At 45.1% G+C, this 15,327-nt stretch overlaps 1 protein-coding gene across 1 annotated transcript; it reads right to left on the bottom strand.

The window, feature by feature from the left end:
- Positions 1-455: 455 nt before the first annotated feature.
- On the bottom strand, positions 456-15,320 carry abcg8 (ATP-binding cassette, sub-family G (WHITE), member 8). The gene is made up of 13 exons (XM_029685309.1): positions 15,101-15,320; positions 10,836-10,940; positions 8,786-8,933; positions 7,907-8,145; positions 5,147-5,279; positions 4,623-4,892; positions 3,744-3,903; positions 3,509-3,601; positions 3,140-3,339; positions 2,959-3,035; positions 1,712-1,979; positions 1,349-1,476; positions 456-772 (listed from the first exon to the last, which is right to left on the bottom strand). The coding sequence occupies exons 1-13, from the start codon at positions 15,170-15,172 to the stop codon at positions 635-637; spliced, it is 2,031 nt and encodes a 676-aa protein (XP_029541169.1). The 5' UTR covers positions 15,173-15,320; the 3' UTR covers positions 456-634.
- Between the last annotated feature and the right edge of the window lie 7 nt (positions 15,321-15,327).

Raw genomic sequence — 15,327 nt, 5'->3', positions numbered from 1 at the left:
CTCTTATCAACTTGCATTAAGAATATTAGTTTTTTCTTATGCCAAGTTTCAATATCCCTCAGATCTCAACTCTTGACCCTTAAATTGCATACATGTATGTAAGGAGGACCGGTTAATTCCACGGCAGTATTAGACTGGGTATGATTACATGGCTGGAATCGTAGTAAGGGCACAATGTGAACATACCTCAAGCGGATGTACTTCAGTTGATTTAATCCTTCAATCTAAAACATGGCCGCTGTACATTTATCAGGCTTTTGCACCCGTGCAAAACGTACATAATCTACCAAACTACAACACCAACCCCTTTTCAGTGTGACTTTACTAAACCTCTCACTAACTTTTACTAGACTTTCTACTGGTACACATATTGTTAAGCTTAATAACCTTACATATACAGAAAAGATTAAGCACTGTAAAAACAAAAATGAGAAAAAAATGGAACATGCGAAAGCTTGAGTGGCGTTCAAATCATTTGCCAATATTATTTTTTTAATCCCTCATTGAAACTAATTTACACAGAATGCAGTACTTTGCTGCCATCCAATGGCAGAGGGTGGTACTGAAACGAGCATTGGTTAGTTTTACAGTCCGTTTAGGATGAGGCCAGAGACTGGTTTCTGTAACCATGGTTTCACCAGTCCTGGCTGGACTTCTGCTTGATGAATTTGAGTGATAGGTAGTAGAGCAGCATGAAGCCCACTACGACAGCAATGAGAACCAGGTAGCAGGAGTAGAGAGGGTACTGGTTCATATCCATAGCTTCCACCACCTGGACAGAAAAAAAAGGTCAAAGATTTCATTATACTATATGGTTGGTCCTCTGTAGCTCAGGTGGTAGAGCATGTTGTTGCAATTCCAGGATATTGGGTTTGATTCCCAGGGCCACTCATACATAAGTGCATGTACACTTATGGACTCCCGAGTGGTGCAGTGGTCTTAGGCACTGCATCTCAGTGCTAGAGGCATCACTACAACCGGCCCTGATTGGGAGTCCCATAGGGCGGCGCACAATTGGCCCAGCGTCTTTAGGGTTTGGCCGGGTTATGTCGTCATTGTAAATAAGAATTTGTTCTTAACTGACTTGCCTAGTTAAATAAAGGTTTTAAAAAAAAGACTATTAGTCGCTTTGGATGAAAGCATCTGCTAAGACCACCTGAGTGGCACAGTGGTCTAAGGCACTGCGTCACAGTGTTGCAGCGTCACTACAACCTGGATTCAATCCCAGGCTGTGTCACTCCCGTTGGGAGTTGTAATGATGAGAAAAGATCAGTACGATCTATGTATCTACAGTTATGATGGAAGTGTAGTCGTTTCACACTGGAGAGCTATATATCTAATGACTCACATGTATGCCATCGATGTTGAAGGTGAAGTTGCCGATGGAGACAGGGTACTTGAGTCCCCTGAACTGGACTTGCAGCATGCCCTCAAAGCCCCAGCGCATGAAGGAGGCATGGGAGAACCAGGACGCCACTGAGGAGAGACACACAGTTCAGAGAGACACAGGTCAGAGGTCACAGATGTTGCAGAGAACACGTTACACACAAGATAGAGGGTCCCATATGGTCATGCTCATGTAAACTGTCATATGTTTCTAGGGGATTGGGATTGCTGGTATTGCATGTGGCCCTATAGAATCTTCATTAAAAAAAGGCCTAGAATGCGGCAAATGTACGAGGACCAAAGCAGAAACTTGTGGCCTCCTCACCTAACCACATGTTCTCCAGGCTAATGACGAAGCCTCCAGTAAGGTAGAACACAGTGAACAGAGAATTGCCCATGAAGGCTGATGTCTGCAGGGTGGGTAAGGCTGCAGCCACAAACAGAGCCATGCTGCGGCTACAGTACACCATGAGCCACACCAGCAGGAAGTTGAGCAGGAAGCGGTCCGGGGCCTGGTTCAGGCCAGCCAGCCAGTAGATGGGTAGGCCGTAGACCAACGTGAACACACAGTGCTCCGGAAGCTCCCCCAGGACCTGGGTGAGACATACGCACACATTTACGTTTCTGCTTCACATGAACTGATATGCTCACTAACAACTGCTTACACTGGACCACAGTTTACATAGCATGTAAATACTGTGGCTACATTGCTTTTGTCACTGTGAAAAATGTGTGTCCTGTTTGCAGGGTTTTTACACAACAGTATGAAATCCTCACTGAGGTCAGGCAAGCATGGTCCTATACTGACCCCTACTGGTTCATGTGTAAACCAACATTTTGAGAACCACTGTAAATTCTTCTTTCTTTCTTTGGCATTTAGCATAAATCTTTTACGTGGTGGTAGCGGGAATCTAACCCACTTTCCTGGCGTTGCAAGCACCATGCCCTACCAACTGAGCTACAGAGGACCAGGACAACCGAAGGCCGATTATTTTCTTGAGCGGATGGTCAGGGGGCAGAACATAGTTAGAAATCATTTGTAAATTGCAAGAAGCCCAAACAGATAGGGTATTTGACTTGGAAGTGGAATCATTTCAAACCTTGACCACATTGGGTGGGATATGGTCCCACCTCTCTATTTATGCGTGGGAATACTTGGGAACAGATTCAATCCCAGGGGCAGCAGGGTAGCCTAGTGGTTAGAGCGTTGGACTAATAACTGGAAGGTTGCAAGTTCAAATCCCCGAGCTGACCAGGTACAAATCTGTCATTCTGCCCCTGAACAGGCAGTTAACTCACTGTTCCTAGGCCATCAATGAAAATAAGAGTTTGTTCTTAACTGACTTGCCTAGTAAAATAAATAAAAAGTCATAAATTAAAATCACTTTGAATTGAGTTCCTGGTGATTTTACAACAACGAAAACGATTTATATATCTATATTTTATTAGTATATTTTTTTTATGTAATTATTTTTTGCTCAGAAAACTTGGGGGGGTCAAATAAAATCTCCCACGGGCCACCAATTGGGGAACCCTGACATAGTGTGAAGAGGTAGTGGTGTGAACTGTTACCTTGGCAAAGAAGTAGGATGTGACGTTATACATGCCGTCCTCCAGCTCATGGTACAACATGGCTCTCTCTGTGTGACCTGCGGATGTCCAAAATTACACAAGGAACAACACTCATTGGCTCATGATGGATTCTTTCACTCTCAACTGAGCACTCTGATTGGTCACTGTGGCTGACACTCACACTTTGCTATGACGTCCAGGACCACAGCGAATGGGGTGAGAGCTCCGATCATATAGAGCAGGGCGACTGTGTCCTGGATTGACAGACGCTCCTCCCCCGCCCCGAAGTACAGGAATCCAATCAGCAGAGACATGAGCAGAGCCTCGAAGCCGTGCACCAGCAAAGTGACCAGGTCTCTAAAGTCATTGTGCACCTGCCGCCTGTGAGGAGGAAGCACTTTCACCGTTACTGCAGTTTCTCCTCTCAGATCACTGGGATTAATCCTATTTTAAGATGTATGCACATAACTCGGCCATTTGCGTAAATCATGTGAATGGAAGATTTCTCAGAAAACTGAGACAGAATGTCCCAAGTGAATCATCATCTTACCTGATGAGGATGGTGAACTGGTGTAGTCGGCCTGGCAGGCGGTCCTTTTGTTTGGATATAGTGATCACTTCCTCCTGAGTTGCGGACTGAGTGCTGTGTCGGGGACAGACAAACAAAATCACTTGGTTGTTACAATGATGTAAAGCAAAAGAAGATGTTTAATGTAATGCATTAAAAAGAGCACATTAAGAAGGTCTCTGAGAAGGTCTCAGAAGGTTTCATAAGCGAGACTCACGTCGTGATGGCCTCCAAGGTTGTGCTTGGCTCCTCTGGCTTCCACATGAAGTCATCTGTCCCTCTCACCTTCTCCACAAACTGGGCTGACAGCACCCTGGCCCTCTCCAGACATTCAGCCTCTCTCTCTGGGCTGCGCCGGTCTATACTGATCAGATCCACTGAGGGGATGGACACACACATGATCACAGGTACACACACATATTCAGATATACTCAACTGACTTCACAATTTCCCCTTTCTAGATTAGAAGGGAGTAGTGGTGGCTATTCAGCATGATACATGTCCATTGGGCTTCTGGCAGGGTAAACCTCTGTGTCAAAAGGGGGAGGAACATGGGGAACACATAGCTGACTATTCAGCAGCCTGATGGTCTGGGAGTACAAGCTATTGGCCAGTCTGTTAGCTTTTGCCTTGATGCTCTAATACTGAGTGATGGAAGCGGGAAGAACAGGACGTGGCTCGGGTGGCTGAGGTCCTTGATGATCTTCTTGGTCTTCCTGCAACACCTGGTGTTGTACGTGTCCTCGAGGACAGGCACCCAATGGTGCGTTGGACTGAGCATAGTGGTATGCTCAGTCCAACGCACCATTGTTGTGCCTTGCGGTCAACGGCGGAGTTGCCATACCAGGCTGTGATGCAGCCCGACAGAACAGTATGCTCTTGATGGTGCTCCTGTACAACACTGTGAGAGCCCTCTGGGACAGCACAAATTTCTTCAGCCTCCTGAGGTTAAAGAGTCGCTGTCGAGCCTTATTCACCATGGTGTCAGAGTGGTTTGACCATTTCAGATCCTTAGAGATGTGTATGCTGAGGTGTCCACGGCCGCCCCGTTGATACAGTATACCCTACACACAGTATATCCCTTACCTTAACCTACCATAGAAGTCGGAGGGGTTGCAGTAGCGGGGGCAGGGGTGTCCCAGGGCTGTGAAGTATGGAACCATGTCTTTAGCGGGCCCACAGTAGACGGCTGAGCCAGAGGAGAGCAGGACCACCAGGTCAAAGAGCTGGAAGATGTCTGAGCGTGGCTGGTGGATGGACAGCAGTACCAGGCGGTTCCCCCGGGCCAACCGGGACAGAGTGATCACCAGGTTATGGGCCGTGAAGCTGTCCAGCCCCGACGTGGGCTCATCTAGGATCAGGATACCTGCACACAGAGAATGATATAAGATTAGTGCCTTTTACTGTGCTCAATACAGGGATCTGGGTACAATGATACTCTGAAGTAGTTAAAAGTACAGGTACAGTAACATTGCATAAAGGAAATGTACCTATGTTAATTACAGTACTGAGGGGAGCAAACATCTCCATCTGGATTATATCAACGCATATCCACCAATTTCAAAATAAGTCATATTGGTGCATTCTTCATTACTTGCCCTCCCTCATTCTAGATCTCACCAGGGTTCCAGAGCAGCTGCACAGCAATGCTGACCCTCCTCCTCTCTCCCCCAGACACCCCTCTCACCAAGTCATTGCCCACCCGGGTGTGGGCACACTGTCGCAGACGCAGCTCTGCAATGACGTCATCCACCTATACAGGCAGTGCAGCCACAGTCACATGACAAACAGCTGAAGTGTTATTAACATAATTCCCACACTTTTAGAGACAAAAAAGTGTTATCCAGAACTTAGAAGGGTTTATTGGCTGTCCCCATAGGAGAACCCTTTGAATAACCCTTTTTGGTTCCCAGTAGAACCCTTTTGGGTTCCATGTAGAACCCTTTCCACAGAGGTTATCCCATGGTTATCCAAAAAGGGTTTATGGGGACAGCTGAAGAACGCTTTTTTCTAAGAGTGTATGGAGCTTGTTTATGATTTCACTTAAGTTCTACACTGAACAAAAATATAAAAGCAACATGCAACAAGAGTTATCGCTCATATGATGAAATCAGTCATAAAAATAAATAAATTAGGCCCTAATCTATGGATTTCACATGACTGGGAATACAGATATGCATCTGTCGCAGATACCTTTTTTTTTTAAGGTAGAGGCGTGGATCAGAAAACCAGTCAGTATCTGGTGTGACCACCACTTGCCTCGTGCAGATCTCCTTCGCATAGAGTTGATCCAGGCTTTTCATTGTGGCCTGTGGAATGTTGTCCCACTCCTCTTCAATGGCTGTGCGAAGTTGCTGGATATTGGCGGGAACTGGAAAATACTTTTGTACACGTCAACCCAGAGCATCCCAAACATGCTCAATGGGTGACATGTCTAGTGAGTGTGCAGGCCATGGGAGAACTGAGGCTGGGGCTGTGCATAATCATGCTGAAAAATTAGGTGATGGCGGCGGATAAATGGCACGACAATGAACCTCAGGATCTCATCACGGTATCTCTGTCCATTCACATTTCCATCAATTAAATGCAATTGTGTTCGTTGTCCATAACTTATGCCTGCCCATACCAACCCCACCTCCACCGTGGGGCATTCTGTTCACAACGTTGACATCAGCAAACCGATTGCCCTCACGACGGCCATACACTCTGTCTGCTATCTGCCCGGTACAGTTGAAACCAAGATTCATCCTTGAAGAGCACACTTCTCCAGCATGCCAGTGGCCATCGAAGGTGAGGATTTGCCCACTGAAGTCTGTTACGATGCCGAACTGCAGTCAGGTCAAGACCCTGGTGAGGACAACGAGAATGCAGATGAGCTTCCCTGAGATGGTTTCTGACAGTTTGTGTAGAAATTCACCGGTTGTGCAAGCCCACAGTTTCATCAGCTGTCCGGGTGGCTGGTCTCATACGATCCCGAAGGTTAAGAAGCCGGATGTAGAGGTCCTGGGCTGGCGTGGTTACACGTGGTCTGCAGTTGTGAGCACGGTTGCACCTACTGTCAAATTCTCTAAAACGATGTTGACATCTGTGGCATTGTGTTATGTGACAAAACGGAACATTTTAGAGTGGCCTTTTATTGTCCCCAGCACAAAGTGCACCTGTGTAATGATCCGGCTGTTTAATCAGCTTCTTCATATGCCACACACCTGTCAGGTGGATAGAATATCTTGGCAAATAAGAAATGCTCACCTACAGGGATGTAAACAAAATTGTGCACAAAATTTGAGATAAATAAGCTCTGTGCGTATTGAACATTTCTGTGATCTTTTATTTCAGGTCATGAAACATGGAACCAACACTTTACATTGCGTTTAATTTTGTTCAGTGTACATTGTTGGATAACGTTGATGGTCCTCATGGTGTGCAGGCTTTTGTTCTGGTCTGATAGTCCTGGGCTGGAACAGAACATCAGGTCTGTTAGTCCTGGACTGGAACAGAACATCAGGTCTGTTAGTCCTGGACTGGAACAGAACATCAGGTCTGTTAGTCCTGGACTGGAACAGAACATCAGGTCTGTTAGTCCTGGACTGGAACAGAACATCAGATCTGTTAGTCCTGGACTGGAACAGAACATCAGGTCTGTTAGTCCTGGACTGGAACAGAACATCAGATCTGTTAGTCCTGGACTGGAACAGAACATCGGGTCTGTTAGTCCTGGACTGGAACAGAACATCGGGTCTGTTAGTCCTGGACTGGAACAGAACATCGGGTCTGTTAGTCCTGGACTGGAACAGAACATCGGGTCTGTTAGTCCTGGACTGGAACAGAACATCGGGTCTGTTAGTCCTGGACTGGAACAGAACATCGGGTCTGTTAGTCCTGGACTGGAACAGAACATCGGGTCTGTTAGTCCTGGACTGGAACAGAACATCAGGTCTGTTAGTCCTGGGCTGGAACAGCACATCGGGTCTGTTAGTCCTGGACTGGAACAGAACATCAGGTCTGTTAGTCCTGGACTGGAACAGAACATCAGGTCTGTTAGTCCTGGGCTGGAACAGCACATCGGGTCTGTTAGTCCTGGACTGGAACAGAACATCGGGTCTGTTAGTCCTGGACTGGAACAGAACATCAGGTCTGTTAGTCCTGGACTGGAACAGAACATCGGGTCTGTTAGTCCTGGACTGGAACAGAACATCGGGTCTGTTAGTCCTGGACTGGAACAGAACATCAGGTCTGTTAGTCCTGGACTGGAACAGAACATCGGGTCTGTTAGTCCTGGACTGGAACTAAATCCTGTACACCCTCTGAGTCCCTGGGATTGGAAAGAACACTGCTATATCTTCCCATGTGACATGACCTGGGAAGTTTACCAATGCTTACCCTCTGGTCCCTCTGTTTCTGGCTGAAGTTTGTGGGTAGCCGTAGCTTAGCCACGAAGGCTAGTGTTTCCCTCACAGTAAGGTGAGGCAGCAGGCGGTCGTCCTGGCGGACATGGGCGATGGTCTTCCTCACCAGCTTTGGGTTGCTAGGTTGCCCGTTGATAAGCACTTGGCCAGACGTCATGGAGCCACCCTCATCACGACACGTTATGACGTCCAGCAGTGAGGTCTTTCCACAACCTGTGGAGGGACAGGATATCTTTGCATAGTCATCATCAGACCATAACTGTTTGGGGAATATCCACACTAGATTAAGCTATGTATTGGGAATGCATTCGAAGTGATATGCTAGTTTGGATGTTGGAACAAACTGTAACTAGGCGAGACTGGGCACAAAGTAACACAGTGTACAAAGCAACAACTAAATAACTCACATAAGAAACCGCTTAGAAAGCTCTTATTCAATGTGCTTCTGCTTGGTTAGTGTATCTACATGCCTAGGAAGTTTTGCTTAAATCCATAAATATGTCTGTTGCTTTTCGGGCTGAATTCAAAATATTCTTGCCGCCTCTCTTTTTTGAATATTGACCTGTGGAACATTCATCATATATCTAATAATATATCATTTTTATCAGTAAGAAGAGGTCTTTTGATTGGTATAGTTGATGACAATAATTGAGATTTGTAGTTGGGGCAAATTGTACTATTTGTAACAATTAACCCCTTACCTAAAACACTTTTTTTTAGGCCTACTGTGCTGTCTATCATTTGGAGTAAATGATCTTGAATCCTATCTTTCTCATGTAGAAGTACAGCCAGTTGTTGACGAAACAGAGCTAAGATTAGTGCTGCCTCCTGTGGAGAGTAGCTGTGTATGTACCTGAGCTGCCGATGATGGCCAGCATCTGGCCACTGCAGACTCTCAGGTTGAGTTTGTTTATGGCTGTCTGCTTGTCTCCCTTCATCTCCCAGGGCATCTTAAACTCTGAGAGCTTCTCATACCACGGGATCTGAGCAGCTGTGTCCACCTGACACACACACACACACACACACACACACACACACACACATTAGACTTTTTGATACTGTGGTGAAGCTGTGGGACTGCTTGTAAGGGAGGACATCACTAAATCATGAACCACTGTAAGTCTGGATAAGAGCGTCCGTTAAATTACAAGAATGTAAATGTAAACTAATTGCTCGCAGAGCGGGGCCGGCATAATGGACGGGGCCTGGACCGCCTTACTGTACCTCCTTGCCCATCCAAATAAAATATTCATAATTTATTTGGCCGAGATGCACGCGGAAAGAAAGATTGACTAAGACGCACGCCCGACAGAAAGACGTATCAATCTCAGATAAAGCATCCGAGCGAGTGAAACAGCGCCCCTCTGTCTCCGTATAGAACCTGTATCTGATGCTGTCCGGACACAAAGGGTATAGCATGTCATACTTTTTCTGTCCAGACAGCATCAGATACAGGGGCGCTGTTTCACTCGCGAGTTTCAGCAGAGAGGAAGCGGCGAAGCGAGAGGACTCACTCGCCAAAATCGGTCCTGAATAAGTCCAATGTGTTTCTATGGGTATCATATGCAGACCTAAGCTTACCGCCTGTATTACCGCCTTTGGGACAACTACTTGCATTGTTAGGGTGGAGACATGAGCAACTTGTCATCATATACAGATCTCTGTTTCAGCCGCTTGCGAATTAGAAAGGAAAGTTGGCGGGTGCTCAGGGCAGTGTTAGGATGATGCCTTCCCCTAAAGGTTCTATGTCTTTATTATCAGGTGTGGGTCTCTGGACAGTGACTCAGGTGTGGGTCTCTGGACTGTGACTCTGGGTCTCTGGACTGTGACTCTGGGTCTCTGGACTGTGACTCTGGGTCTCTGGACTGTGACTCTGGGTCTCTTGACTGTGACTCTGGGTCTCTGGACTGTGACTCTGGGTCTCTTGACTGTGACTCTGGGTCTCTTGACTGTGACTCTGGGTCTCTGGACAGTGACTCTGGGTCTCTTGACTGTGACTCTGGGTCTCTGGACTGTGACTCTGGGTCTCTGGACTGTGACTCTGGGTCTCTTGACTGTGACTCTGGGTCTCTGGACTGTGACTCTGGGTCTCTGGACTGTGACTCTGGGTCTCTGGACTGTGACTCTGGGTCTCTGGACTGTGTGTAGGCTATTATGACCCTGTGTGCAAAGAATTTGCATGTTTGTACAATTACATTTCATTGGGCTTGGCCCGGTTTGCAGTGAAGTAGTACTAAAACCTTGTAACCCAATTAGTTCTCCTTAACGTATATATCTCACTAGTGTGTGTGTAGTGTCACGTTTTAGTGCGTTATCGCACATTCTTTTAAAAAATTGCCTTTATTTAACTAGGCAAGTCAGTTAAGAACAACTTCTTAATTACATTGACAGCCTAGGATCAGTGGGCAGAACGACAGATTTTTATCTTGTCAGCTCGGGGATTCAATCTATAGCAACCTTTCAGTTTCTAGTCCAACTCTCTAACCACTAGGCTACTTGCCTCCCCACTTAATAGCCTGTGTGCCTTGCACATTATTAGGGTCATTGCAGCAATCCTGATTGGGTTACAGAGACTACAGGAATTTAACAGGTAGCCTAGCATTTCATAAAAATATGAAATTGTATATTTAATAAAGATATATCTGCTATATCTGTGTTGAGTTTTGTTGTCTTATCCTCTGACGACGGACCATACCGGTCAAACAAAGGTGGTGGCAGCTTCACAGCTACTCTGCTCTATCCAGTACTTGCCCCACCTCTCAGGTGGTCTAGCGAGCTTTATTACAATGCTGACAGAATGTGAAAGGCAGGCAAAACTGAGACTGATCCAGTCAGTGATAAGGAGCATAGGGACATTGGGAAGAGTAGAGAGAAAGAATAGAGTGGGAGAAAGGTGTTGTTACCTCATAGTGCAGGTTGCTGACCTCTATCTCATTGCGACCTCCACTGTAGGTGAAGTACAGGCTACTGTCCTCTTCAGAAGAGGAGAACAGCTCAGTGTCTCCTCTCTAAGGAAGGAGTAGAGGTTACTGTAGGTTACTGAGTGAGGAAGTGGTAAAGAAGTTACTCAGTTTTGTACTGTGTACACATACCATTCACTTATCAGAGGGCCATTCACACATCGTAACTATATCTTCACTGGCATCCATTTACCTTATTTACTATGGAAATAAACCCTTGTATTTCTCTTAGTATATTCTGCCAGACATTTGTCTCAGCAAATCTAAGAATACTGGTGTATCTTTAGAGGCTTCATTCTTTTGGCCACCAATGCAACGTACGATGGATTTAATCACCACTTTATCGGACGGTTCTGATGACTCCTGTATAAAAGTGATGAGTTCTGATTCCAGATAAACGGATCCTAAACTGAGCGGTGTTTGATAAAAGGTTATATAATAACACTGGTTATATAGCATACTGGTTATATAGCATACTGGTTATATAGCATACTGGTTATATAGCATACATAGCATACTGGTTATATAGCATACTGGTTATATAGCATACTGGTTATATAGCATACATAGCATACTGGTTATATAGCATACTGATTATATAGCATACTGGTTATATAGCATACTGGTTATATAGCATACTGGTTATGTAGCATACTGGTTATATAGCATACATAGCATACTGGTTATATAGCATACTGGTTATATAGCATACATAGCATACTGGTTATATAGCATACTGGTTATATAGCATACTGGTTATATAGCATACATAGCATACTGGTTATATAGCATACATAGCATACTGGTTATATAGCATACATAGCATACTGGTTATATAGCATACATAGCATACTGGTTATATAGCATACATAGCATACTGGTTATATAGCATACTGGTTATATAGCATACTGGTTATATAGCATACATAGCATACTGGTTATATAGCATACTGATTATATAGCATACTGGTTATATAGCATACTGGTTATATAGCATACTGGTTATGTAGCATACTGGTTATATAGCATACATAGCATACTGGTTATATAGCATACTGGTTATATAGCATACATAGCATACTGGTTATATAGCATACTGGTTATATAGCATACTGGTTATATAGCATACATAGCATACTGGTTATATAGCATACTGGTTATATAGCATACATAGCATACTGGTTATATAGCATACTGGTTATATAGCATACATAGCATACTGGTTATATAGCATACATAGCATACTGGTTATTTGTAAGTCGCTCTGGATAAGAGCGTCTGCTAAATGACTTAAATGTAAATGTAAATGGTTATATAGCATACTGGTTATATAGCATACATAGCATACTGGTTATATAGCATACTGGTTATATAGCATACTGGTTATATAGCATACTGGTTATATAGCATACATAGCATACTGGTTATATAGCATACTGGTTATATAGCATACTGGTTATATAGCATACTGGTTATATAGCATACATAGCATACTGGTTATATAGCATACTGGTTATATAGCATACTGGTTATATAGCATACTGGTTATATAGCATACATAGCATACTGGTTATATAGCATACTGGTTATATAGCATACTGGTTATATAGCATACTGGTTATATAGCATACATAGCATACTGGTTATATAGCATACTGGTTATATAGCATACTGGTTATATAGCATACTGGTTATATAGCATACTGGTAATATAGCATACTGGTTATATAGCATACTGGTTATATAGCATACTGGTTATATAGCATACTGGTAAACCGTGTAGGAGACCTCCAGCCTGTCCAGGGTCCACTCAAACAGAGCTACATGTCACCATTATGTCATTTAAAAAGCCTAGAGATAGATAGGCAGATGCTTGCCACCTCTCTAGAGTAGCATGAATATTCAAATACTATTTTACCGTGAAATGCTTACTTACAAGCCTTAACCAACAATGCCGTTTTAAGAAAGAGTTGAATAGTTGAAGAGTTTACTAAATAAACTAAAGTAAAAAAAGTAACTCAATAAAATAACAATAACAAGGCTATATACAGGGAGTACCGGTACCGTGTCAATGTACAGGGGTACAGGTTAGTCGAGGTAATTGAGGTAATATGTGCATCTAGGTAAGGGTAAAGTGACTATGCATAGACAATAAACAGCCAGTAGCAGCAGTGTGTGGGCCTCAATGCAAATAGTCCGGGTAGCCATTTGATTAATTGTTCAACTGTTTCATAGCTTGGTGGTAGAAGCTGTTGAGGAGCCTTTTGGACCTAGACTTGGCACTCCAGTACCGCTTTCCGTGCGGTAGCAGAGAGAACAGTCTATGACTTGGGTGGCTGGAGTCTTTGACAATTTTTGGGGCCTTCCTCTGACACTGCCCAATACAGTATAGAGGTCCCAAATGGCAGAAAGCATGGCCCTAGTGATGTACTGGGCCGTACGAAACTACCCTCTGTAGCGCCTTATGGTGGGATTCCGAGCAGTTGCCATACCAGGCGGTGATGCAACCAGTCACGATGTTCTCGATGGTGCAGCTGTAGAACTTTTTGAGGAGCCATGACAAATCTTGTCTCCTGAGGGGTAATAGGCGTTGGCGTGCCCTCTTCACGACTGTCTTGGTGTGTTTGGACCACGATAGTTTGTTGGTGATGTGGACACCAAGGAACTTGAAGCTCTCGACTCGCTCCACTACAGCCCCGTCAATGTGAATGGGTTTGTGTTCAGCCCTCCTTTTCCTTTGTAGCACCATCAGCTCCTTTGTCTTGCTCCCGTTGAGGGAGATGTGCTTGTCCTTGCACCACAATGTCAGGTCTCTGACATCCTCCCTGTAGGCTGTCTCATCATTGTCGGTAATCAGGCCTACCACCATTGTGTCGTTAGTAAACTTAATGATGGTGTTGCAATCATGCTTTGCCACGTAGTCGTGGGTGAACAGGGAGTACAGGAGGGGACTAAGCACGCACCCCTGAGGGGCCCCGTGTAGAGGATCCTTGTGGCAGATGTGTTGTTGCCTACCCTTACCAGATGGGGTCGGCCCGTCACGAAGTCCAGGATCCAGTTGCAGAGGGAGGTGTTCAATCCCAAGCTCCTTAGCTTAATGATGAACTTTGTGGTCACTATGGTGTTAAACGCTGAGCTGTAGTCAATGAACAGCATTCTCACATAGGTGTTCTTTTTGTCCAGGGGGAAATGGCAGTGTAGTGTGCGATTGAGATTGCGTCATCTGTGGATCTGTTGGGGCGGTATGCGAATTGGAGTGGGTCTAGCGTTTCCGGGATGATGGTGTTGATGTGAGCCATGACCAGCCTTCCAAAGCACTTCATGGCTACAGATGTGAGTGATATGGAGCAGTAGTCATTTAGGCAGGTTACCTTGGCATTCTTGTGCACAGTTACTATGGTGGTCTGCTTGAAACATGTACAGACCCGGTCCAGGAGAGGTTGAAAATGTTGTACACATCCTGGTAATCCATCTGGCCCCGCAGCCCTGTGAATGTTGACCTGTTTAAAGGTCTTACTCACATTGGCTACTGAGAGCGTGATCACACAGTCATCTGGAATAGCTGGTGCTCTCGTACATGCTTCAGTGTTGCTTGCCTCGAAGCGAGCATAAAAGGCATTTAGCCCGTCTAGTAGGCTTGCGTCACTGGGCAGCTCGCGGCTGGGTTTCCCTTTGTAGTCCATAATAGTTTGCTAGCTTTACCACATCCAGAGTCGGTGTAGTGGGATTCAGTCTTAGACTTGTATTGACGTTTTGCATGTTTGATGGTTCGTCTGCGGGCATAGCGGGATTTCTTATAAGCGTCCAGATTAGTGTCCGGATGGAAGGCAAGGGAGAGCTTTGTATACATCTCTTTGCGTGGAGTAAAGGTGGTCTCTAGTTTTTTTTGCTCTGGTTGCACATGTGACATGCTGGTAGAAATGAGGTTTAACTGATTTAAGTTTTCCTGCATTAAAGTCAATGACCACTAGGAACACCGCTTCTGGATGAGCATTTTCTTGTTTGCTTATGGCCTTATACAGCTCATTGAGTCAAAGACGGAAATCATAGAAACTCAAACTAAACCCAAACATATAGAAAAAAAACAAGTGAATGAACCTAAGAACTAATCTTTTCCCAGTCTGTTTCTCGGCCTCTGTGTGTCCTGTCCCATGTCACCATACCTGTGTTGAAGGTCAGAGCTGATCTGTAGATCGTCATTGACTCACCGTCTGTGGGGGGCCACCGGTAACGATCCCTGTCTCTGGATCTGGCCTGTTGTCTGTCCCTCCAGTATACATGATTTGTGGAGTTGTAGGCGGTGGTGGAAGTTCTGATATAGGGGTCAGTGCCCCATGTGCCTGGTTGGTTCTGAGTCTGTATGTCTCCCTGGTCTTTCCTCTCCTCTCCTCTCCCAGGCTGACATAGACTGACTGCACAGCATAGGGGAGACCTG

Source organism: Oncorhynchus nerka, linkage group LG16 (genome assembly GCF_034236695.1).
Source record: "Oncorhynchus nerka isolate Pitt River linkage group LG16, Oner_Uvic_2.0, whole genome shotgun sequence".
NCBI lineage: Eukaryota > Metazoa > Chordata > Actinopteri > Salmoniformes > Salmonidae > Oncorhynchus > Oncorhynchus nerka.
Note: the sequence above shows the minus strand (reverse complement) of the source record. Positions and strands in the feature narration are given on the sequence as shown.

Bases quoted from the DNA above. Each gene is read 5' to 3' on its own strand.
- abcg8 (XM_029685309.1), bottom strand. From the start codon at position 15,172: ATGTATACTGGAGGGACAGACAACAGGCCAGATCCAGAGACAGGGATC. The intron at 3,904-4,622 runs GTAGGTTAAGGT...CCATCCCCTCAG, and splicing joins CAACCCCTCCGACTTCTATG to TGGATCTGATCAGTATAGAC. The intron at 1,980-2,958 runs GTAACAGTTCAC...TGTCTCACCCAG, and splicing joins CATCCTACTTCTTTGCCAAG to GTCCTGGGGGAGCTTCCGGA.